The sequence below is a fragment of the Diaporthe batatas genome, assembly GCF_019321695.1.
Source record: "Diaporthe batatas strain CRI 302-4 chromosome Unknown Contig00004, whole genome shotgun sequence".
In the NCBI taxonomy this organism is placed as follows: domain Eukaryota; kingdom Fungi; phylum Ascomycota; class Sordariomycetes; order Diaporthales; family Diaporthaceae; genus Diaporthe; species Diaporthe batatas.
This window is the reverse complement of record NW_025408551.1, coordinates 3,135,402-3,159,582: the sequence shown is the minus strand read 5'-3', so window position 1 is coordinate 3,159,582 and position 24,181 is coordinate 3,135,402. Positions and strand designations below refer to the sequence as shown.

The 24,181-nt window shown below is 52.8% G+C and overlaps 8 protein-coding genes across 8 annotated transcripts; 3 read left to right on the top strand and 5 right to left on the bottom strand.

Moving 5' to 3' along the window:
- Positions 1 to 3,278: 3,278 nt before the first annotated feature.
- Positions 3,279 to 4,205, top strand: KVR01_004709 (uncharacterized protein; the record flags this gene model as incomplete). Its single annotated transcript, XM_044790189.1, has 1 exon — positions 3,279 to 4,205. One exon carries the CDS (start codon positions 3,279 to 3,281, stop codon positions 4,203 to 4,205), a length of 927 nt encoding a protein of 308 aa, XP_044646873.1.
- Positions 4,206 to 4,217: 12 nt separating this feature from the next.
- On the bottom strand, positions 4,218 to 5,678 carry KVR01_004292 (uncharacterized protein; the record flags this gene model as incomplete). The annotated part of the gene is made up of 1 exon (XM_044793104.1): positions 4,218 to 5,678. One exon carries the CDS (start codon positions 5,676 to 5,678, stop codon positions 4,218 to 4,220), a length of 1,461 nt encoding a protein of 486 aa, XP_044646456.1.
- A 1,577-nt stretch (positions 5,679 to 7,255) lies between these two features.
- KVR01_004490 (uncharacterized protein) lies at positions 7,256 to 8,555 on the bottom strand (the record flags this gene model as incomplete). Its single annotated transcript, XM_044786515.1, has 4 exons — positions 7,256 to 7,659; positions 7,809 to 8,059; positions 8,169 to 8,279; positions 8,377 to 8,555. The coding sequence occupies 4 exons, from the start codon at positions 8,553 to 8,555 to the stop codon at positions 7,256 to 7,258; spliced, it is 945 nt and encodes a 314-aa protein (XP_044646654.1).
- A 2,065-nt stretch (positions 8,556 to 10,620) lies between these two features.
- KVR01_004067 (uncharacterized protein) lies at positions 10,621 to 12,858 on the bottom strand (the record flags this gene model as incomplete). Its single annotated transcript, XM_044783063.1, has 3 exons — positions 10,621 to 10,807; positions 10,891 to 12,477; positions 12,596 to 12,858. The coding sequence occupies 3 exons, from the start codon at positions 12,856 to 12,858 to the stop codon at positions 10,621 to 10,623; spliced, it is 2,037 nt and encodes a 678-aa protein (XP_044646231.1).
- A 2,714-nt stretch (positions 12,859 to 15,572) lies between these two features.
- Positions 15,573 to 18,948, top strand: KVR01_004660 (uncharacterized protein). The gene is made up of 2 exons (XM_044787526.1): positions 15,573 to 16,167; positions 16,368 to 18,948. Exons 1-2 carry the CDS (start codon positions 15,710 to 15,712, stop codon positions 18,925 to 18,927), a joined length of 3,018 nt encoding a protein of 1,005 aa, XP_044646824.1. The 5' UTR covers positions 15,573 to 15,709; the 3' UTR covers positions 18,928 to 18,948.
- A 341-nt stretch (positions 18,949 to 19,289) lies between these two features.
- KVR01_004306 (uncharacterized protein) lies at positions 19,290 to 20,528 on the bottom strand. The gene has a single exon (XM_044782683.1). The coding sequence runs from the start codon at positions 20,272 to 20,274 to the stop codon at positions 19,552 to 19,554; it is 723 nt and encodes a 240-aa protein (XP_044646470.1). The 5' UTR covers positions 20,275 to 20,528; the 3' UTR covers positions 19,290 to 19,551.
- Positions 20,529 to 22,168: 1,640 nt separating this feature from the next.
- Positions 22,169 to 22,890, top strand: KVR01_004690 (uncharacterized protein; the record flags this gene model as incomplete). Its single annotated transcript, XM_044789690.1, has 2 exons — positions 22,169 to 22,468; positions 22,552 to 22,890. The coding sequence occupies 2 exons, from the start codon at positions 22,169 to 22,171 to the stop codon at positions 22,888 to 22,890; spliced, it is 639 nt and encodes a 212-aa protein (XP_044646854.1).
- Positions 22,891 to 23,330: 440 nt separating this feature from the next.
- On the bottom strand, positions 23,331 to 23,994 carry KVR01_004468 (uncharacterized protein). Its single transcript, XM_044783342.1, has 3 exons — positions 23,892 to 23,994; positions 23,688 to 23,832; positions 23,331 to 23,635 (listed from the first exon to the last, which is right to left on the bottom strand). The coding sequence occupies exons 1-3, from the start codon at positions 23,970 to 23,972 to the stop codon at positions 23,385 to 23,387; spliced, it is 477 nt and encodes a 158-aa protein (XP_044646632.1). The 5' UTR covers positions 23,973 to 23,994; the 3' UTR covers positions 23,331 to 23,384.
- Between the last annotated feature and the right edge of the window lie 187 nt (positions 23,995 to 24,181).

The window sequence follows — 24,181 nt, the reverse complement described above, 5'->3', positions numbered from 1 at the left end:
GAGGCTAGAGGGGCCGTGAAGGACCATATTTTGCTGGCTCGCTGCAACTTGTTAGGTTGAAAGACCTTCTTGCTACTCTGCGGAACTTGTTGGGCAACTACACTGCCGCCCTGGCCGCACCCACGTGGACATCAAAGCCGATGGCAAGCACTGAGCCACACTGACCGGCCTGCCGTGGCCAGCGTGTCTCATAAGACAAAGGGCGGGTAGTACTTTGGTTGCAGCAATATCGGAAGCCACGGCGGGGTATGTATCTGGGCTTCTGGTGATCAAGCGGCGCAGCCGCGATCTATTGATATTGAACACAGGATTACGATATATGCCTAGGTATACATTAGTCCTGTCATAGACTTCGCCCGTTCCACGCAACGGACAGTTGTGCTGCATCTTTCCCAGGCTAAAATCGCTGTTTTAGAATAAGCAGACAGTAAAATGCAAATACTCGCAGATTTCAACCTCCTTTGGAGATGCAGTATGGCCTGCCTTCTTTCTGTGTTTTTTTGTAACGGAGCAGAGAATTGATTGAATAAATACCAATCTTTGATGGTGTGAATGACAATGGTGCTGCAAGCTAGTGCCAACGGTGCGTGAGATACAACTACTGTCTCTTCGTTTTAGTGGTAATATAATTAACGTTCTCAACGATAACCTTACATGTACGCGTCAACACCAGATCAGCAGTATCCGGGGTTTCATGGGTCTCGCCATGGTGTCCGTCATATCAAGGCGCAAGGGTTTTAGGTACCAGCCGGCCGTCAATGAACCAAAACTTGACATGGTTAGACTTTTCGGACAATCCATGTCTATTGTAGCATTCATCTAATACGATGAGGATAGAGTGGGCTGACGTGGGAGGAACAACAAGACTTCTCTGGGGCACTCACTGTGTCAATTATCCAAGCAGGGTGTAATGAGCATGTAGTCTGGACGACACTCTTCCAAGGTTTATCTATGATGGCCTCTTGGCTTTCCATTGGGGGGGGGGATAGGCTCACTGGCATGGAGTATATCCTATCAACCCACTTTTGCAGAGCCAGTATTGATATCCCGCAACCTCTCCGTTGAACAAGATATACGCTGTGTGATGATGCTTCTTCGTCAATATTGCACGAGTCCCTGTCATTTCTACCTTGGAATTTAACTACTGACTAGTAGTACACTGCACTTGTAGGAGACTGCACCTCGAAGATAACTTTTACGACGGAGTCGAGTCAGGGCTTCACAGTCAGTAGGCCCGGAGAAGCCACGATCTGCTTCTCAGTTATGTTTATTTTCAAATCGATCAGTATCATCCGGCAGAGTTTTGTTGTTTCTCTATGGTTTTCCTGGTTCAGCTCTTCAGTATCCGCAGGCTTGCGCCCCGTGATTGATACCCTACTATTATCCTTATTTCCGAGCCTCCGACCGTCTCGTTACATGCACGCTAAGATGAAGCTGGCAGGAACTAGTACTGCGAGTATGTCCAGGCATCCAGCCCGCTGTAGAGGAGCAAGTGCCATGTAGTAGTTGTCATTTTGAATCTAGCTTCCTTTGGTCCATTGCATTATTACGTGTTGCCTACCAAACCGATGGCAGATCGGCTGTCTCACCAACGCGGCGCCTCTGTCCAAGTCTGGACTATTGGAGGCTTGCGCATCTATGCACATGTGAGCAAGGGTGGTTGGGCCGTGCCGGAGTGGGCTCGGTGCCCGTTCCAGATTGCGTAGCAATTCACCAGTGCCTCGGCCATCGACGTGGCCCGGCCAACCTTAACCTACATTTCTAGCCTGGCATTGACCGCACATTTCATTGATGCGGTGGGTGACAACATGATTAACGGGTACCGTCCTTCCACAGAATCCAGTATTAGTGCTCGGGAGCACCGCATTTCCACACTTCAGGGCGTATGTTTGAACACAATGACCGCAGTCTGCGAGGCTGGAGTAGAAGAAATATCTGCCACACACGCAGTTTCCGGGGTTTGATGCGCTCTTTTTGGACCAGATCTCCATGGTCCCGGAAATTTCGCTCCTGTCGATGTTCGGCATGATAAATTCAGGACGTGGAATGTAATCGTTGAGACCTTGAGTAGTTGCATGCATGCCTGTAAATGGGACAGTATGGGATAGAGTGTTTGTAATTGCTCCTTTGGATAAGATGGATCCGGAGTAGAAAGAAAATAACTTGAATATTAGCGACATTCTCATGATATAGGATCTTTACATTTAGGCTGCTGTGATTAGACCTGAACATGATTGGTCATTCTGGTTCTATGTATAACCTTGCCATGGTGAGTTCTTTGATTAAAATAATCATTTGCAAAGTCCGATTCCTTTGTATGGGTCACTGATTAGCGCAAAGGATCTTAGTCAGTATTTTTTTTGTTTGGCCTCAAAACGTTCTTATCTAGATCAGATGAACGTGGAGCCTATTTGCATAGAGCTATCTTGTATCCAATGGAATTGGCAGAGATGCTCTGCTTTTCTGAATCCCTGCATAGATGGGGTGGAAGGGTGGTAGTGGTATAGAGAATAAAGCAAATAATAACCGGCAGGCATCCTTGGACATGTACCTAAACTTTTGGTAGACCTCCGGATCCGGGAGGCAGCAAGGACACGGAACAAAGCTGCGCTGTTTCATTAAATTCCTCACTTGTTCAACCACTCCACACAAGAGACTCTGCTACCTCAAAAATCACTAGCATTCTTCTTTACTGCCTTGATAATTTGAAGCAGTCATTATACCATTGTGGTTCTTTAATTCGGCTTAGACATCTAGTTTGTTTCATCCAAATAAGCTGACCATGGCTGACCAAGAACGGCGATTTTGGCAGATTGGTGGGATAACAATACCAGGAATGTCTGCCACTTGGGATATTTTGGACTGGGATCGAAGACAAACATACGCGGTTACCTTTGACGGCGACGATGATTCTGAAGATTTGGCAATTGGTATGTTTAATTCCTTAACAGGCCGGAGCAACTGAATTGCGTGAAGCACAGTCTTTGCCAACATCAGGTGCATCGGATTCACCTTCACCCGGTCGGAACGGACTAACACAGATTGCAGAATATTTGAGACGACACACCGATAGCCTTGGGCCTGATGTGCACGCCATTCAGGTATCCCACGATGGCGAGCTTGTAGAAGTCACCTCCAAACCCAACGAGGACAAGACATGGTACCTGTTCTACCCGCTACTCCAGGATCTGCAGGATTCAAGCAAAAAGCTTATAAGCAAAAATAACGGGGTCACTCGAAGGCCAAGAAAACAAAACAAGCGGATCCAAGGACCGAGGATGCGAACAATCCTTCGTGCAGGATTGCGGGAGCTGGATCGTCTGGCGCCTGAAGTAGACTTGGTATCATATCGGGGTCAGAAAGTGGTATTTAAGTACTGTTTCTGGGAACCACGACTGATATTCGTATGGAACGAATTAAACATATTAGCACGTCTTCCACCACATCCAAATATTGTACCACTTCACCGGGTAGTGGTTGAGAAGCTCCAAGGGCAAGAAGGAGAAACGGTGGTCGGCTATACCACAAGATATATTACTGGTGGTTCCCTGGATGCGCGAGGCCGCTTTACCTTCAAGCTGAAATGGCTTAAGCAACTTCTGAATGTTATCGATGACCTCAATATCAAGTTCGGTATTCGGCACCAGGACGTTGCCCCGCGGAATCTTCTTGTGCATGAAGCCACAGATAGTCTCATGCTCTTCGACTTCAATGTCTCAGCCCGTACGAATGCTCCATTTGACGTGCGGCTTAAAAACACAAACTTTGATGAGCACCGCAACGATGTTAAAGGCGTTATATTCACTTTATACGAGATCATCACCCGCGATTACCACTTTCGCCAAGTCGAGCCTCGGTTGCAGGACATTTCCAGTGTACAGGACGTTGACTGGGTGAAGCACCCGAGTGTACGGCTGGATAGGCCTTTAGCAACCTACAGAGGCGTACTTAACGAATGGGTACAAAGAAGAACAGAAGATAGATATGAAGAGACAGCTGATAGGTCCAGCCACATTAGCTGGCCAGATCTTCCAAGGCCTCCTTTGGGATGGATCGAAGGGTGGAAGGCCAGGGCCAATAATATCCCGGTAGTCGAGTGGAAGCGACCAGCACAGAACAAGATCAAGGAAGGCATGTCCGTGTTTGCAGACGGAACGGTCGCCAGGACAGCCCAGGAGCTAAGAAGGCGTGGAAATCGTCTTTGACCGCCTAGTCGATCATGTAGGGGGTGGGCCTTGCTGACTGGGTTTCCAATACTGTTCAAAGAACTGGTTGAACGTGGCCAGGTGATCCTCGACGTGGATGCCCTCCTTCAGGGCTCTATCCTGCGATGCTGCCCTCCAGTAATGCGTATTGGTGTTCCTCAGCGAGGACCAGTATCCCAGGATCTCACGGCTGGGCACAATACGACACATAAAGCAGAGCACCATGGCCGCGCCTTTGATGATCCCCCCACCGCCGGCCGCCTCTGCAGGCTTCGGCGGCTTGGGAGGCAGGCCCTTCTCGCCCTCCGCTAGGTACTGGGCGTACTGGAGTAGCTGACGGTCGAACTTCTTCGTGCTGACCCCTCTGCGCTTGCTCGCGGTTGACCTTGGTGCGACCCCCAGGGGCTTGTTGTCCGCTGGCAGAGCGAACTCCCCGAGGAACTGTCCCTGGATGCCCTGCAGCTTTTCCGAGACTTCTTTCCTTGATGGCCGCTTGTTTGAATCCATGTTCGCAAGGTGAGTCCTGAAGTACCTGTCACACATGTATGCGAGCACCACGGAGGCGGAGCGAGACTGGCCCATCTTGCAATGCACCAATACGTTCCTAGGCCTGTCCCCGTCTATGAGGAACTTGTTCATGAACGGGATCGCCTTCCTGAGATGGGCGAGGATGTCGGAGCTGGAGTCGTCGTGCAGCTCGATTTGGTACTGCAGCCTCTTGGGGTTGTCCCGCCTGAACTGCGGCGAGTTGAGATCGCCGTCCCACTTTTCGTATAATAGGCCGCCCCTCCAGCACTCATTTGTGAGCCAGTCCGTGGGATGTATGGAGACCACGGCGCTGATGTTGAGCTCGTCCAAGACCCCATTCACGTTTCCCGAGTCCTTGATGCCGCCGAGATAGAGCTTCCCGTCCCATAGAGGCCTCGAGACCCCCTGTGGCATACTGGTGATGGCAGTGACAGGGTTCCTTTCGGCTTCCACATCAAGCAGGTATGATATCGTATCCCGAATGGCGTCTTGGAGGCCGACATTGTGCGGAGCGCCGTTCCTCCTCCCGGTCAAGACCTCAAGATGGGCTAGCTGGGTCCTCTCGTAGGGCTTGTTCCTACCGCACTCGACCAGCAGCTTTCTGTCGAGAGAATCATAGCCATCGAACCACCGCGGCTGGTCCCGGGGGTCTCCCACGGGCTCATTCTGCAGCGCTTTATACAGGATGTTGGTGTCAGAAGTGGCCTTGTGCGTGAGGATAGCATGGTTTTGTCTTGCTGACGGGGCAGCAGCCGGGCGTGAATTGGTGGGCGGTGCCGTGGTAGAAGTGGTATCGGGGCGAGCGGCCTGCTTCCTGGCCTGATGAGCATGCGGAAGCGTCTTCGCATCACCTTTGGCATTTGAGTCCGCCCCGGGGGGGCCTTTCTTGACCGGTTGTATTAGTTGCTCTCTCGGCCTCGCGCTTGGAGTTCCACGGGCAGCCATCTTCTTATCCGGGTCAGATTCGCGCTGGGGGCCGGAAGACGTTGGGGCCGGCTTCGATACCCCCGATGAAGTGATCGGAGCCCCGGTATTAATAAGGGATACGGGAACAGGGTTCGTCCGGCCTTGACGTTGCCGCTGTATTGCAGCACAAGAGCTCGTGTTGGCGCCGGCTGGGCGGCGCTGAACCCTGCTGCTTTGCGTCACTGATTCAGAAGGTTTCTCGGGATCCCTGCTCCCGGTTGCTGGCTGACTTCGTATAGCACACGACGGGCGCGTCTCATGCTGTCGTTCCAATGTGTTTGGCTGCAGCGAGGGGTTCACTTCGTGTGTTTGTTTTGTCCTTTCCTTGGTCTGGAATGGAGCGGGCGTGATCGCGGGCATGATTGGCAGTGGTTGTGAGCCGTGGCCGCCAAGCAAAGAGTTGGAACAATAATACGTCAGGTGCTTCTGTCCCGGAACCAGTGCATTGGGGTCATTAGACGACGCCCTCTTATAGAAGAAACATATTGTCAAAGCCCGTCCGGCAGATCCGCGGAATTGTGTTGGATGACCAACAGCCTTGGAGCGACGCATCACTTGACCCAGGGCTCATATCTCAGGCCGCCCCAAAAAGAGCCTGAAGTCTAATCCTCATCTATCGAGCGATCTGCCCTAGAACTTCTGTCAAATAAGTGGATATTGTTTCACTTTGTGTCTATTTCCTCGAGTCGAATTCGCAGTCACAAAGATGTGGTCTTGGCCGAGCGCCTGCTTCACCACCGGCCGGGCCCATTGGCCCGGCCGCCGGCGGCATACTCAGGAACCTCCCCATGAACCAACACGAACTCTCAAACGGCCAATGTTGGTTACGGGCTGTGAGACCTCTGGCGCTAGACCCCCAACAGGTTTCTATTCTTGGCCCCAACTTGGATAATTCTGAGACCATGGGATGCACTGAATGACCGACTTTGCCATCGTACTCTTTAGACGGTTAAAAGTACGAGCAGTGATGGCTGGATCTGACAATTCATTTTACACGCATGTCCCAAACAACAAGGTCATTTTAAACAGAGATCAGACATTCGTACCCACAAGAAGGGTATACCTATATAACTAATAAGAGCTAGAGAACATGAGACAGCTCGAAGATCTTAGTACTAAGGTTCATACTAAACTAGTTATCTTATAGGAGGTTGTCCTGTAGAAGCTTATCCATAGGGCTTGGGTCAACAGGCGTGCCCTCTGTTTTTGCGGGTTCGAATCTCCGATCTCTTTAGAAATATCGACTAGGAACAACAATCCGGCTTCTCTAATGGTTGAAGACACCTGGGTACTAGTTGACCTACTCATCGAGATACCCATCGCACTTCAGAACACAAACCATGAGCCCCGAGTCCTTGTGAGTTGCTCAGATCTCATTTGTGGATTCTAGAACTACCAGTGAAGGATGATAGAATCAAGCGGGACTCAATTTGCATTTATAGCCCCTTCCTGAAAATGCAAGCATTCCCCTACGCCTCTAATAAATGTTTGCACGGTCGCCCTGTAGATACTTCCATCCGCCCTGCGCTGCCCAAACCCCCAAAATTTTTAATTATTTACACAGCAGGCTTCCTCGCCACCACGGTCCACCGCAGGGCGGTGGTATAAGCGCCCGCCTTGGTCTCCTCCACGGCCGTGGGCAGGACGCGGTTGAGCTCCTTGCGCGTCATCCCGTTCTTGGTCTTGCGGCAGTGGACCTCGTACAGCATCAGCCCGCACTCGTGGAGCATGAACGCCAGGTGCGGCGGCGCGTCCCTCTTGTCCACCTGCACCTCGTCGAAGCCCGCCGCCGAGAGGGCCGCCGGGAGGCCGGCCAGCCACGCGGGCCTCGTCCGCGGGTCCTGGGCCGCGAACAGCTGCAGCAGCTCGGACAGTCCTCTTGTCTCGTTCTCGGGCCTCGTCTTGTCTGTCCGTATGGACTCGAAGTCTGGCTCGCCCCATTGGATGTAGCCACCCGGCTCTGGGATCCATCTCATCTCGTCAGTCGTGCCATCAATGCTGTCGAGAGACATGCAAGCCTGAACAAAAAGGGGCAAAAAAAAAAGGAAGAAGAAAAGAAAGGTGCCGGCTGCTTTGGCGAGAACAGAAAACGTGCCAGGAAAGACCAACTTAGCATCTTGAAGAGTCGCCGCACCGCCGCCGGGACCTGGTCGTTCAACAGTACACAGGACAGGAAGCGCACGTGGACGATATCGAACGCGCCGACGAGGTCCTCGGGGACGTCCTCCTTCACGTCCCAGTGCCTCAGCTTGACGTTTGAGGGCAGCGTCTCGGCTGGCGGCGCGGCATCGAAGGATATGTCGAAGCCTTCCAGGCGCGCTGACGGGGCGGCCAGCTCTCGGACGTCAAAGAGCCATATCCTGCGTGCGGGCGTGTCAATAATCGCCTGGACCAGAAACATCGGGGATGTCAGGACGGGAATAGACAGTCATTATCTGAAGACTAATAATAAATACCAAGATATCTTACCCCGTGCCGGTGCCGACGTCTGCCACCCGCAGGTCCGGGCTGTCCCTCGGGATGCTGGGGTGGACCACGTAGCCGAAGAGCTTAATCCACAGGCTGTGCATGAGGTTTATCCTGGGGGGGCGGTGGTGAGCTGGTCAGACCCTGGGCCGGATGCGCCGGGGAGATGCAGGCGGTGGATGATGAGCTGCAGGCTTTGGAGTCCACGTACCGGTTGTTGTCGAGGAAGTCCCTCGCGAGGGTGTAGTCGTCCCCTGATCTGGTAATAGACCCATTTTCCGACGCCATCGTGGATTTACTAGTGTTACCACTTGCAGACCGCCGCGACGAGTGAGGGAATGGGAATGAGACGGCGCCGTTCGCTTTTGGGTGCGAGGAACCCGCGCCCATCCTGCCTGGTTCAAACCTAGAGGGTTGGAAGGGAGGGTTGAGAGGGCACACTGGCACTGGCAGCAGTTAGTTGAGTGCAGGTGGTTGGTTGGTTGGTTGGCTGGCTGGTTTGACCCCTCAAGGGACCTTGGAACGCTCGGAACCGCCGTCGCCGTGTGCATTACATATTAGTTATCCGCGGCGCGTCTTATTGATGCACTGCACGCACGCACCCTGGGCAGTTTGCATAGCGGGTCCCAACACTGATGAATTGTCAGCAATTTTTCGGTGTCTGTTTCTGCACCTGGGCCGAGCAGAGCTGATCAGCTGATGTGCATACGTATGCCAGGTTGCATTGGCAGTCGAATCGAGGTTGCCGGGACAAATGCCGGGGTAGTCTGTGAGAGGTGTTTTGATCACACCCGAGATTGGTTAGTTACTTTGAAAAGTACGGTGCTTTTTTTATGCATCGGTTGTGTATGAGGATGACGGGATTCTGGACGGTTGAAACATGGTCCGTCCAGCCGAGTCAACAACTTTTTGTCAGAGTAACGTTGAGTGCATCAGACTCTCTCCAACATTGAAGGTTCTGATGGTTGGAAAGGTGCTGTGACTAGACTGCAGTCATGAATCAGTCGCACCCACGTCGGCTGGTGTCATTGACAATATTCGGAGAGGCAAGCACATGGGGAACATCTGCCAGTCAACAGTCTACCACACGGAATATAAAATGTATGACCCACTGCTTTTCGAGTTCATTCAACTCTGAGGCCAATTGATTACATTGCAGCCAGCAAAGACCAAACTCCAAGTCTGGATAGGTTCACCACCACAAAGATATGGCTGAAGACCGATCAGAAGAAACACCACCGCCCGCTTACACTAATATGCAGGGGCCCGAAGAACAGGCGGCAGCATGCCAGTGCAGGAGCACGTACCACCGGCGGCACGACCACGGTGCCTGCCCGAATCCGGCACGGTGGTGCTCATGGTGCAGGGACGGAGGATGCGTGTCATCACCAGAGAGGCGGGCGGGCGAGACAAGGCATGCAAGTTGGTGTGAGTACCGGGACAGGAGCAGGCGAGGGGGTTATCGCCGCGGGAGTCCGGCGCCCGAGCTGCCTCTGCCCCCCGTGGTTCCGTTTCCTATGATGCCGGTGCCGGTGCCTGGGCCGCCCTGGCCTGAGGTGGATTATTACAGCGGTTCGGAGGCGAGCAGCTGGGACTCTGGCAGTGACAGCAGCTCTGGTTCGGGCAGTGACAGCAGCTCCTTGTATGGTGGGAGGCGGGGCAGGCGAGAAGTTTGGGTGTCTCCCCGGTGCCCTCGTCATCCTTGGATGTGAGGATTCGGCTGCAAGTGTGCATGCAGGAGGCACCAGGGCACCTCGTTGTTGTTTGGTCCAGCGGCCAGTACATTGGTCGGGTTGTAATGTGAAATAGTTCCTGTACAGTGTCGTTCGAACCATGAAATCTCTTTCAACTACTAGCAACATGGACGAGTCCACGGCCGACGACACCCACGGACTTCATGTGGATGCGCTCAACGCCCCTTAACCATTCGTACTTGCTGCTTCACGTGCAATCGAGACGGGACCGGGGTTCCACACAAGAAGGCAGTGCCAAAAGGGCATCCGCGTTGATAGACATGGATCTTGAGATGCCCTGTATCAAGGTCGGCCTGGATGCCAACCGAGGCGGGAGACATTTTACTGATTGGTGCTATACTATCTGCACGAATATCCAACTCTGATGTGCAGCCTCTTCCTGCCACTGCTAGATGACAGATCTCTCGTACTTGTTAGTATGTATTGATACCAACCGGAAGCCGGTGGATGTACAGCGTGGTGCTGCTTGGAGTCTCCGAGTCTATAGATCCAGATCGACCTGGACCTTGGGACGGTATTTTGCCGGGCGTGACCTCGCGCCAAGAGCAAATAAGCCCATTGGGCCACACTCGCAGGCTGATTGGGAACCCACGACGCCCTCGAGCTCCCGCCCGAGGGATAGGGCAGCTGCTGCCACGTTGACCCCGAGTTCCCTGGCGGACGTGGGAACCGCGACTGATACTAGAGTGATCGGAGGACATCTAGCCCTCGCCGTTCTCGGGGTCCTCGTCGCCCTCCTCCTCCTCCTGCAACTCCTTGGGCATGGCCTTCTCGAGCTTGGGGTCGCGCCGCTCCTTGGGCTGGAAGGCGGCCTCGAAGCCGTGTGCGGTGACCCAGAGGAACGAGTCCGTCTCGAAGTTGTCCAGCTGGTGGAAGAAGATGTGGAATCTGTGGATCGGGGGTTGTCAGTGATCAATCACAAGTCGCAGATCGCCAGAACTGCTCTGGTGGGGCGGTGTAAGCAAACTCACGAGTTCTCTTTCTCCTCTGTGTCATATATGCGGTTATAGATCTGCTTCTGCTTGAACTCGCCGATCTCCTTCTCGAACCTCGTGAAGTTGAGGGGCTCCCTGTCAAAGGCCGACTCGGCCTTCTTGCTGTAGCTCTCAAACACGGGCCGCTCGAGCAGCAGGCCCAGGCCGGGGGCCTTGGGGATGGAGATGCGCGTCGGGCCGTAGCTCTCCCTGATGGTGGAGATGGGCGTGGCGCAGCGCACGCACAGCACGGCCATGGCGACCATCTTGCGGATCTGGTGCATCATGAAGCTCTGGCCATGGACCTTGAGCGACAGCCACTCGGTGTCGCCGATCTGGATGGGGGACGGGTTGACCTCGAAGGAGCGGATGTGGCGCTTGGCCGAGGGGTCCTTGAAGGGCTTCTTGATGGTGTAGTTGTGGAAGTTGTTGGTGCCCCGGTACTGGTCCAGCGCGTCCTGCAGCTGCTGGATGCGCGCCGGCGTCACCCGGTACCTGCGCTTGGCCGCTACGTACGCCGTCTTGATCTCCCGCAGTGCGAGCTCGACTGGTGTGGGCTGGTACTTGGGCTTCGCTGTGGGTGCGTCGCCGGCATCCTTTGGCGGGGCATCGGATGGCTTCTCATCGACGTCCATCTGGTCCGGGTTTGCTGCGGGTTCCTCTTCTTGCTTGGCCTCTGCTCCTTGCCCTTCAGCCTTTGTGTCGATTTGCCCGTTGCTTTCAACAGTGCTGTCCTGCTCAGTCTTGTTCTTCTTTGAAGGAACGTCAGGGTCGGCCTCGTCATCGGCCTTCCGCTTCGTGGACGACGGTTCCTTGTCCTCCTCTTCAGGCTGTGCCTCCTCTTCCGTAGAATTGTGCATGGTCCGTATGACCTCCTCCCGCGTCTTGTCGTCCAGCTTGGCGAGGATAGGCTGGATGTCGTTCTTCTCCACGTCCGCCCAGAAGTCCTTGATGTCGTCCCAGGGCTTGAAGTGTTCCTCGGCGACGCCCTTCTCGCTGGCCGCGCTGATGATCTTCTTGCCCAGATAGCTCTCGGGGTGAGGCGGCAGGAGGGAGTAGCTGGGCAGGAGGTACTCGTACCACCTCGAGTCGCAGGCCTGGTAGCAGTTGAAGGCGTTGTTGGTCCTCTGGATGCCCCAGATGCGGATCTGCTCAGGCAGCTTCTCGTTGATCTTGGTGACGATGTCGGGGTCCTCGATGGTCAGCTTCAGCGAGATGACATTGCCGGCGGCGTGGACGCCCTTGTCAGTCCTTGCGCAGCGGATGAAGCTCGACTTCTTGGGGTCGTCGGCGTTCCTCTTGGCGATGGCGCCGGCGGCGACAAAGGCGGCGAAGAGGTCGCCCTCGATGGTCTTCTCGTGGTGGTTCATCTGCATGCCCTTGTACCCGGTGCCGGCGTAGCCGATCAGCACGGCGACCTTGCGCTTGGGAAGTCGGTCTTCGGCGGCGATCTCCTCGGCGGAGAAGGGGATGCTCATGTTGGTCTGCTTGGGCTCGCCATCCTCGCCGGTCGTGAGTGTCGAGGCGAACCGGCGCTGGCGCTGGGTCTTGTCGGGTCGGTCTGACTTGAGGGCATGTTCGCCTCTGGGGATTAGGTCAGTCGCTTGGGAGTCCACGGCCGGCAGAGCGCAGCAGAAGTGTCGTGGTGAAGTCAGGGACGGGGAGGAGAGGACAGGGGACGGGGGACAAGAAGCTGACTGACCTTGAGCCATCGCGATCGCGACCATGACCATGGGGACCACCGCGACCCCCTCGGCCGCCTCGTCCTCCCCGACCGCCACGGCCCCCTCTCCTGTCCTTCTGCTTGCGCCTGTTGTCCCAATCCTTGCTGCGATCGGCGTCGTCACCATTGGCTGTCGCATCCGACGCGGTCTGGCCAGCGGGCTTTGATGTAGCCTCCGTTGCTGCTGGAGGAGGGTTGGAAGATGCCGTGGGGGCATTTCCCGGCTTCTCGTTGTCTGCCATGTTGGGAATGTTGCGAGGGTGCGATGTCGCATGCCTTTTCACATGCTTCGCAGGAAATGGGATTTTGGGTGCAGAAGTGGTCAACTTTTTTTTAGGCTTTGCGTCGATACGGCGATAAGATAAAACGGAGCTTAAATCGGTCTGCACCCCGGCCCCCAGTCAGACAGTCCGTTTTTGCGCTAACGTAACAGGGGTTGTTGGTACCTACCCTGGGGTAATCTGTACCTACCCTAGGTAACATTTGCACGACTTGACCCCCCAACATTCTGAATGCCTTGCCACTGTATACTCCGTATCAATCACTTTGGATTAGAGGAGTTTCTTCTGACTACAGAAGCAATCACCAGAGTCATGGACGACTTGATACAAGTCCGGGGTGCCGAGTCCCCCAGCCTGAGCTCAGAGATTATCGGCCAGAATCCTCCCAAGCGTGCCTTTTGCAATATCTATCATTTAGGAAGATTTGGAAAATTTCACAATTGCAAACAAGTCGGCCCGGAAGCTAAAGCAGCGAGGGGTGATTTTCAGGCTTGCGCCGGCACTTTCGATTTCCTGAGTGGCCAAACAATTGCGTCAGGTGACCTTAGTTCAAATGGGGCTTTTGTCCGAGAACACTTGAGTTACACGTTGGGGACGAAGAGAATAATTAATTGATGAGTTCTTCACTAGAGATCTTGTATCCAACGATGAGGGGCAGAATAGCTTTGACAGGCCTGCTTCTTTTCCAATGCATTCCATGATCTGGCGACTGCGTGCCCCATCTGGGGACAAGTCTAGTACAGAAGAAGCGTTCCATGCTGTGAAACACTGGATATCGCGTTGTGAAGAAAGCACCCCATGTCAGCCTGGAAAGTACAAGCCAATCCCGCACCGAGCGCCACAGATTGAGGGTGTCCGGCCCCTGCGCGTCCGACTTGTGGAAAATTATCCGCAGCGCGAGAGATATGCGTGTCTTAGTCATTGATGGGGACCGCAGACTGAGTCGAACTCCCTTAAGACACAAAGTTTAGATCTAAATAAGGGATTGGGTACCTGAGAAGAATTTCTAACCTTTTCTGGAACCTTTTCTGGGACATAAACCCCATGTCTTTGACCATTGCGCAATCTTATGCTGGGTTCCAGGTCACAGAGGTCAAAGGGGGACCGGTATTTATGCGAAAACAACTCAGGCATCCACACTATCCTGGAGAGCCTGGAAATCCAGAGGCTCTTGTCGGTTCATTACTGAGAAGGGGATGGGTCTTCTAAGAGCGACCTTTAACAAACAGGTTTGTTCACTTCATGCAAGACGACATATTGCGGGAATGTCGAGAGAGGACATGGTGTGAGTGCACATCAAGAGGATGGGAGTTCAAAGAACGGCGCAAACGATCATATGGCATTTCAAAACGAGTCTTGGGAGTCTATCATTCAGAAGACTCGGAAACCGAATTGACTTTGAAGAAAGACAGGCTGCCAGCGCTCACAGGCATTGCGAGATGCTATGGGGAATCCCACATCCTGACGTGCTTGGCTGAGACATGAAAAGAAGACGTGCCAGGGGCCATGACGTGGCATACTCAGAATCCTCTACCGGAACCACTTGAACGTGTTGCTCCTACCTGGTCATGGCTTTCACGGCCATCAAACACTGACTTTTGACAATTGAGTTGAGGCTGATTGACCACACGATTCATACCTAGATACCGTTTTCAGGACTTCAACCACAAACCACTTTCCCCTAGAGATAAATGTAATGTCTTCGGGAACATTGCGCGTCGCAAGACTGAGGCCACATGCACCTATTATACTTTTACTACTGTTTTTGATATTGTATGTTCTCTAAAGAGATCGGATATTCGCACCCGCAAAAACAGAGGGTACACCCAAGGACAACCTCTAGGAGAACCTCCTACAGGACAACCTCCTACAGGACAACCTCCTACAGGACAACCTCTTACAGGATAACCTCCTAGGCTAACCTCCTAGGATAACCTCTCATAGAATAACCTTCTATAGAATAACCTCCAATAAAATAACCTCCTCTAGAATAACCTTATTTAAAATAATATACTATAGGATAAGACTATAAGATAACTAGTTTAGTACTAACCTAAGTACTTTAATCTCTAAGTTACCTAATATAGGTGTACTCTCCGTTTTTATGAGTGTGAATATCTAGTCTCTTTCTAAACGCTGGATCTTAAGTGTTTAGTACTGTATAAAGGTGTTATGTATGTCTTTGGATGTATGCGGAATAGAAGCGAAACCAGTTTGGGTGCATTATCAAAGCTATCTTACACCGTCACTACACGAATTTCAAACCGAACCTTACCCCGCGAACAATACGCTATAGAGCCCCACGAATTGAAGGTTTTGTCTGAGCGGATAGTACGCATTCCGGATGCATCACGGTGAAAAAATTATCAGTGGCTATTCAGTCTGTCCGTCAACCCCTGATGGTGGGCGGATGCTAACATAGGTTCATCAAAATACCTTATGCCTGGGTCTTTCCATCCACGGTTCTGAATAATACCTTGCCCATGGGATTTTCCGTCACACTGTCCCCAAAGAGCACCGCTGCATGTACTAGGGTGTTGTTTTGTCCAAATGCGGCTAAGCATTCCTGCAAACCATCAGGGATGTGCGATACCGCACAGATTGCTCGTATTACACATTATTGGTTGAAGGATTCTTGTGACACTTGGAACACAATTCAGCTGGGGTGTCAGCCTGCACAGCCTGCGCATGACATTGAGAATACCCCGCTCGGATTCTCCTCCACCAGATTCGCATTGCTGGCCCTACTCGAGTCACTCAGGGAGCTGACCAAGGCCGTGTCCTCGCCGCCATCCAGAGAACATTGTCCGGCATGGCAGAAGCGGTTGCTGGGCTGAGTCTTGCAGCCAACATCCTGCAGATGGTGGAGTATGGCGTCGTGTTCGTCACAACTGCATGGAAGATACACTCGGAGCAGACAGATTCCGACGTCGTCAAGGACTTTAACCACCTGCAGGGCCTGGCGAAGGACGTTGATAAAGTACTTGATTCCCTCCCTCAGGATGCCTCTGCAGAATCCTCAACGTCTACGTCCCCAGGGACTGGAGACCTTGAGCTAGCAAGGCTGGCGGAAGAGTGTCGTCAAGTCACGAAGGAGATTATGGAATTCGTGAGCGATACTGCTGACCGAACGTCTTGGATGACTCGAACACAAAAGACGGTCAAAAAGGCTTTCCAGATGACATGGGGTCGAGGTAAACTCACGAAGCTACAAACAAGACTAGACAGTATGAGGAGTCAGTTGAATCTCCGCTTGGTCCATTCTTTGAGGTTTGTGTTTTTCATTCATTAAATATCGATAGAAAACCCTGCCACGTCACATCTGATACTACACCCAGGCGTGTGCCAGCGGGAACTTCAAGTTGGTGTTGCCCTTTGACAGTGGCATCACTTCATCCCTTGAAGATTTCATTCGCGCTGAGCTGAAGCCCCTTTAATGATGCGTGAATAAGGTGCTGACTGATACACAGGAACTTTGCAGAAGCATCAAGCGAAAGGCAGGAACTTGTGCTTGGCAGGATACTTGAAGAGATGGGAGAGCACAATCACAAGGTCGATCAAGTCTTGGGGATCGGGCTGGGCACTGCGTATGTGGGCTTCATAGCTCGGAAGCTTAATGAGAGGCTAGGCGAACGTCTGAATGTCGACATCATCGAATCGCTGAAGCTCGATATCCTTGGATTGATCTCTGAACCCGGGCAAGCCTTCGAGGGCAATGGTAGCCCGGAGCCCAGGACCGTCCAGGTCTCGCCTGGGAGGAGACAAACAATGAAGCAGAGGCTGCTTGAAAACCTATCCTACTCGGACATGGCATTTCGGGAAAATTCTGTGGTCACGGCGTCTGAAACGACATTTCAGTGGATCTTTGAGCGAGAAAAGCAGGCAGACCGCCCATGGGCGAGCTTTTGCGAATGGCTCGAAGTCCCGGACAAGCAACTGTACTGGATCACCGGCAAACCTGGATCTGGGAAATCAACTCTGATGAAATTCATCTCACAGCCACCAGCCGACGTGGTCAACATCTACCGGGAACACCCAGCCAATAGCCCTCGATGTCTATCTTTTCTTAAAAGGTGGGCAGGAAGCCAGCCGCTCATCATTGCCTCGTACTATTTCTGGGCTATTGGTTCCCCAATGCAAAGATCAAAAGAGGGCATGTTGCGCTCATTACTCCATTCCCTTCTCCATCAAGTCGACCCAGAGGTCATAGCTACAATGATGCCCCTGACCTGGGAAGCGCTTTACCTCTTTGACGAAGATCTTCAACTCTACACCGAGGACTCGCTTAAGAAACTTCTGTCAAGTGCCTTTGGCTGCATTTGCCCCTCGACGAAGATCTGCTTATTCATCGATGGACTGGATGAGTTTGAGGGCCAGCACGAGAGCTTAGTCTTATACCTTCGTGATTCCCTCAAGGCCTATCCAATCAAACTGTGTGTTTCTAGTCGCCAGTGGCAGGTTTTTGAAGACGCATTTCACGATACTCCCAGCCTGCGGTTGCAAGATCTCACTCTTCCCGACATGATGGAATATGTTCGATCAGAGCTCTACGTTGGCCCAGCATTCGCGCAGCTTCGGGAGCGGGACCCAGACTTTTGCGACAAATTAAACGAGGACGTTGCTCTCAGAGCCAATGGGGTGTTTCTATGGCTCACTCTTGTTGTGAAATCTTTGCGAAAGGGTATTACTGCCGGGGACCGCATATCGGACTTGCAAGTACGGCTCGATCAACTCCCACAGGACTTGGAAGCCTTATTCGAACGAATCCTCGATGAGCTGGATACGGAGTACCTCGATCACGCCATTCGATATTTCAGACTGATGGAGGCTCGTCGAGAAATTGGACTGCCAAATATAATGGTATTTTCCTACGCCGACGAAGAGGACGAAATGTTCGGTATCAACTGTCCTGTATCACCATTAGAATGGAAAACATTTGAGGGCAGGAGGGACTACCTGAAGAGACGACTCAATAGTCACTGCATGGGACTGTTGGAAATTAGCACAGAGTCAGAGCAGGGCTCAATACTCGGCAGGAACGCGTTTCTTCATGCCTCGGCGTCTCGCGTGAATTACCTTCACAGAACATTTGGGGAGTATATTGCGCGAGACGAAGTCCGTGAAAGATTGAATCGCAGCGGAGGCCGAGGATTTGACCTATACGACGACCCGCACTTACGCCTCTGTTCAGCTGAACTAGCGTTTTACAAATCGAGTCCTTCAGCATATCGGCAGGGGAGCTTAGATCATCAGCATAGACCACCATCCGAAAACTTGACGTCGCCCTCCATCAACTGCCTTCGCCATGCCGCCCAAGTCCAGGAACGCGGTTCCCAATCGATGCTCCGCTTGTTAGAAGCGCTGGAAAACTTCTTCCCGGTTGATACCAAGTCTTATAATTTCGAGCCTGCCGGGATCGCATATGAAGGTCGTGGTTGGGGCACTTTGGCGTTGAGAGGTAGCATGGGGCCGCCTTTGATACGACACGCCATTGAGTGGGGGGTTGTGGAATACATGCGCGTCAAACTTGAAGCGCATCGACAATTTCCGGTGCGCAAACTTAAACTTTGGCGTAAGATCCCCAGCACAAGGAAAACGCATACGTGGCTTTCAAGGCGCGATCTTGACCCAGACGGGTGGTCAGAGATTGACTGGCAGCTGGCCGTCGCAGTACTCTCGGAACGGCCCATCCCGGCCATAGTTGAGATACTACTCGGCAAGGGAGCAGACTTCCAATACGTAGACAGCGGGGAGAAGCTATCTGTCTGGAAGCTCGCCCTGGTGGTTTATATGTTTGAGTGGCGTGCGAAGTTGCCGGAGAGGGAAAAGCGGGAGCAAGTCGTAGCACTCATGATCAAATACGGGGCTCCGATAGAGACTCATATCATAAGGAACGCCTATGTCGAGCTGGTAGCTAGACTCCAGTCAAATGTGGGCGTAGAAGAGGTAATAACGGTAAAAAGGGAGGATATTGCCTTTTGTTCAACCATAGAGAACAAATTAAAGGCTATAAAGCAAGGGGTTAGGTAGTCCGAATAGATAGTTTAGAAACATTATTCTATAGTCTTATTTTAATCCTTAAATTATAAGTCAAGTAGTGTAAAGGCTGAGAAGACAATGAAACATATCTATGGTCCAATTAAAGATGTATTGTGACTAAAGCCGAACTTGAAGGACTATTTGACGTCTACTCACGTCCCATATCCTGGAGATAATGGACTGCTGTGATCACCGAAGGCACCTGGGATGGCCTCGGAATTCGCTTGGCGACAGAGTCAGCAACCTTCCACTCAAGTGCTACCGGTTGCGAATAATGGGAATGGGGCCTTAGATTCCTTTCATGGGAGAAAACTGAATCATATGCATAATGGAGTTATGATGCCAAATCAATATATGTACTGGGGGTGCTGATGTTGAATTATTATTGATATGTAGTTGATATCTCCCAGGCTGCAGCGAACTTGGACTGTTTCCACTTCTATTCTGCATACGTCCGAGGACATACGTGGAGCCTTCATACGGTGAGCGAAACTTTGAATATGAGATTTCTCTCCTCTTTTCCATGTTCCTCATCCGACCCGCACGTTATGAGAATTGGACTGCTTAGAAACCACATACACAGATCAACTATGCGCCCTTAATTCACCCAAACCATCACCGACTGATGGCCTTCTCGACCTTGTCCCTAGCCTCAGCCTCCCACACGTCCCAACTCAAGCTGTAGTAGAGCGAATCCCTCCACACATCATCCGGGTGGCTTCCAGGCGGGACCGGCTTGCCGTTGCCTAACTTGCCGTACTTCTTGCCCAGCGGAAACTTCATGTGGTACGGAATCAAGCCGACCTTCTCGAAGCCCATGCGGTCGGCGACCTTGGCACTGGCAGTGTTGGCCGCGCTGCAATACCACTGAATCCTCACCAGGCCCAGGCCGCCCTCGTCGGCGGGTGCGAAGCCGTGCTGCAGCAACAGCCCGACGGCGTTGCTCGTCACGTGGGAGCGCTGGTACTTGGGCAGAACGACGATGGCGCCTACCTCGCTGCTGAAGAAGGCCGGGAGCGTGTGGATGTAGCCGACCATGCCTGCCAGCTCGCCCTCCGGGTCCTCGGGCGACCGGTCCCTGGTCTTGTCGATGATGGCGAAGATGTAGGATTCCGGGTTGGAGGAGGACAAGATGGTGTCGGGCCTGGCGAAGGCTGCCTTCAGCTCGGCGACGGTCGTGAAGGGGATGAAGGACATGTTGGCATAGAGCTCTGGGTGGGAGGCGGACTGGGCGATGAAGGCGGCGCCGTGGAGATCAATGTCGAATGGGACGAGCTTCACGCGGTCGTTTGCGATGGGCGTGGTGATTGGGAAGTGGAAGGCTTGCGATTGGGCCATGATTGCATTGGCGTGGAGGACTTGCGCGCGCGCGTGTACCTAGGTATGTATGTGGCAGAGAGATCGGCGGAAAAGAGAGGTAATCCGGAGGTATTGGCTGTAGTTACTAGTAGGGCTAGAGGGAGTGTGACTCACTCACGGGCGAGAATGACGGGCGATGTCAGGTTGAAATGAATGCAATGGTTACTAGAGGTTTTTGCAGATGCTATCATTGATGAGTAACGGTCCTTATACTCCGGCGAGGTGAGTGAAGCTGACGCCCAATGGGTGTTCCTCCCTGCTGCAAATGACAGCATTCGGGCCAACATTACGCTCACTTGCGCAGGAGCGAGTCGGCGCTCGGCTTCGGATCGGATGTACAAGCAATGCTTCTGTGACCTACACCCTAGGTATTCTCCCGGCTGCCAACATCGTCTTTCCGGTATCGCCGCGTCGGCCATAGCTTAGGCATGGATGCCTGTTTAATAACTTCTATGAATTACAGTATCATTGGCAAAACCTTCTTCTCTGGCTCGTAAATGCCAGGTGCTGCTAATAGACCCGAGGAGCTGTGGTCCTCACATGTGCACCAAACCTATTCCAAGTAACTAAGACCTATTGGCTAAAAACTGCATGCCAACCTAGAAGTTATGCTAAACACAGCCGTGGCAAACCCTTCACGCTGGAACAACGAATACTTGTCAGGATACCAATCTGTAGTTGGCACCGACTATGAACGTCGTAGCATGTGTGCCCCCCCCCCCCAGTACAGACACCGCCATGGACAAGGGCCTTACATCTTTGCCAGCCGACGTTCTTGGGCTTGCATATTTCGGTTTGCACACTTATAGGCCCATTCACTCAAAGACAGAGGCCTTTCCATCTCCAACAAAAGGAATGCGACGCCATCGGCCTGTACCTTGTCGTTGTGTCAATCTTCATTGCCCCCTGGAACTTTTTCTCCGACGGTCCCTGCGTGTTCATAGCCCCATGCAGCCCAGCTCCCATGGGCCAGAACCGATTCGTCTTGCCGCCCGTGGTAGTGCCGTTGTTGAACGGGTGCTCTGGTCCTTGTGCGTATACGATAGGCCCATATAATTCCTGCATTGCGTTTCGGTGGTAGTAAGGAAACCGCAAGGTGTCCTCAGAGACACTCCAACGCTGTTGGAGGATGTCGAAGACTCCCAGTGAGTACTCCTAGTAACATTACTAAGAAATTAACTTTGAGCGATGCCCTTAACCATAATGTATGTGCCAATGCCTGCCCTCTAATGCGGCTTCAGCGCACCTACTCAAGTACGATATAGCATTCATTAAAGTTAGAAAGCAAACTTGGCTGCTGGTTCCGTCGTCCGGTCAAGCAGGCTTGCGACCAAGAATGCAACCAAATTTCCTATTCTGCAGCGAATGTAGAATGTGGCGCTGTCAAAGACCAACGCTTGGGCCCGACATCAGAGATTGCTGATCCCAAGCAGCCTGTAGCGCTCTGCGGCTGAACGATAAAGGGCGCCTCCATTGTCGTGTGGATCTGTGCACCGCACGTGCAGCCTCAGCCGAGATCGTCGAGAAGCGTCGAGGAGGAACGAAGCCGCATAGTACATGCATGTGAAAGAGGTTGAAGCCCGTTTTGGGGCAACTGCAAGTGGCATGAAGTCCCTGGCCCATCATCGTCTTAGCGACGGAATTGTTTAAATCAGAGACATGTCGCTCGAGGAACGTCCCGTCTGCTTGCATCTCATCTCCTCGGCATTCTTCAATTTGACATAACCTCTTTTAGGCCCGCCTCCCTGCTTCGAGTCCCTAAGTGCGAGGTTCAGGCTCGACCCTCTTCTTTATATACGCAACTATTATCCTGATTAGCTTCTTAGAGTATTGCGTATACGACCCTCGTGGATCCCAGAAGCGCATATCAAAAATGGCAGCCCCAGCTTATTCTCAGAGCGCACCGAGGCCGGCTACCACGGGCGCCATCAACAACCACGACGTCGAGGACTGGAAGCAGCGCCTGAACGGGGTCCTCGCCAAGCCTTCAGAGGTCGTGAAGAGTTCCTCGCCCGCGACAGCCCAGCCATGGCACAACTCACTGTTCGGCTGCTGCAGCCCAATCGACCTCTGCCTAATCACGTACTGCCTGCCATGCGTAACCTTTGGCAAGACGCACCACAGGTTGCGCAAGAACGGCGAGATGGAGGGCTACGAGCCCATCAACACCACCGTAAGCCTACCGAGGGGAGACTTGCATACGTTCGCATGGTAGTCTGGCTCGTGAGACTGATGCCAATCCCAACAACAACACAGTGCCTCCTCTTCTGCGCGTCAGGCTGCGTCGGCCTGCACTGGATCCCCATGTCCATGCAGCGCGCCGACCTGCGCGACAAGTACCACCTCCGTGGCAACTGCGCCACCGACATGGCCACCGCGTGCTGCTGCGTGCTGTGCGACCTCGTCCAGCAGGAGAAGGAGTCCGAGCACCGCGAGCCGCTCGTCAACCCCGCCCGCGGGGTCCAGCAGGGCTACCAGACGCAGGGCGCAATGGCGTATCCCGCACCCGCTGCTCATCCTCCGGCGTCATCTGCACCGGTTCAGCAGGAGCAGGAGAAGGGCCAGGAGGGCACTACTACGGTGACCAGTGCTTAAGTAGTGATTACCAAGAGTAAATATCTTCAGGAAGATAGAGAAAATGGCTTTTTCCTTTTCGAGGAGGGGGAGCCCCTCCAGCGCAGCCACTCACTCGGGTACCTGCTTCGCATCTACTTGGACGGCATCTTTGTGAAGGGCCAGCGGCACCTCGCAGGCGTGTATTGTGAAGGATGGCGCAGAGCAGGGTGGGTCCTTTCTTGGTATGCCGAAGTGCAGTGAAGCCATAAACCTTCTGGTTATAATATCGTACCTTTTATCACAGGCGTGGCTGTTTCATGGGAATAGGAAATGGAACTACACTGCCGCACTATCTGGTGGTATTTAATTGTGTAGACAGGGACTTCGAGCCCTTCGTACCTACCTAGTTGGTAGACCAGTGCATTAGGATGATGCCCAAAAAGTGGTTCACGTATAACCAACACATTGTCGTTATCCTCCTTCTATTACCATGATCGAAAACAAAACATATGAACGTAAAAACTATGCCTGATCTAGAATCGACCTACTACGTCCTCAAGCCGCCCGGTCGCAGCCATAACTGTATGGGGTCTCCAGCCGCTTATCTTCCATTCTCCATTGATCTTGACATACCGGTACTCCATCAATGAGCTGGCATCCCAATCAGCCGTTTCCCCGTTGGCAAAAGTCCTGACGTGACGGGCCCGGATCTGCCAGTTCCCAGTTGCCTCATCATGGCTGATAAGCTTGAAAACCGAGGCACCCAGTAGATGCTGAGTCTGTACTAGAAAACAGCGTCAGGATTTTGAGTTCGTTCGGCCGGTGCTTGCTCTTACGCCTCCTATCGCCTAGGGTCTCATCACTGAAATTATCGCTGAAAAACTCCTTTGGAGTACACTGGCGAACGGCATTGATTGCAGGGAAATCTCGGAAGTCAACCACTATCTGAGGGGCCGTTATCGCAATTAGGGTTGGTAAACTCTAATCGAGTTAGCAAATATTCCCGATCGGCTGTGAACCTACTTCTGCGGTTGTGATACCTTTGTGTCATATGCAACGGACCACTTGAATGTAAGCTCGTGGAACTTTTGCACATCTTCAAAGGAGCAGAACTTAGACATGGTTGCTGCCTTTTCCAAATCCGAGGCCGTGGTGATGTTGAAAAAGGAAAAAAGAAAGCAGTTGGTCCCTGGGACAGCCCACAGCTACATCTCCTGATGATTTCAGGAGGCTGACTCGCATGTCGTGCGCAAACATCTTGCGGAGCGGCGTCGGGGATACCAGATCGGTGCCGCGTGCAACGCTAGGTGCAGCACTATACTCCGCCCTT

Excerpts from the sequence above, each read along its gene's own strand:
- KVR01_004660 (XM_044787526.1), top strand. The coding sequence starts at position 15,710 with ATGGCAGAAGCGGTTGCTGGGCTGAGTCTTGCAGCCAACATCCTGCAG. Across the intron at positions 16,168-16,367 it reads CGCTTGGTCCATTCTTTGAG|GAACTTTGCAGAAGCATCAA; the intron begins GTTTGTGTTTTT and ends ACTGATACACAG.
- KVR01_004306 (XM_044782683.1), bottom strand. The coding sequence starts at position 20,274 with ATGGCCCAATCGCAAGCCTTCCACTTCCCAATCACCACGCCCATCGCA.
- KVR01_004468 (XM_044783342.1), bottom strand. The coding sequence starts at position 23,972 with ATGTCTAAGTTCTGCTCCTTTGAAGATGTGCAAAAGTTCCACGAGCTT. Across the intron at positions 23,833-23,891 it reads CCGTTGCATATGACACAAAG|AGTTTACCAACCCTAATTGC; the intron begins GTATCACAACCG and ends TAACTCGATTAG. Across the intron at positions 23,636-23,687 it reads GACCCTAGGCGATAGGAGGC|TACAGACTCAGCATCTACTG; the intron begins GTAAGAGCAAGC and ends GCTGTTTTCTAG.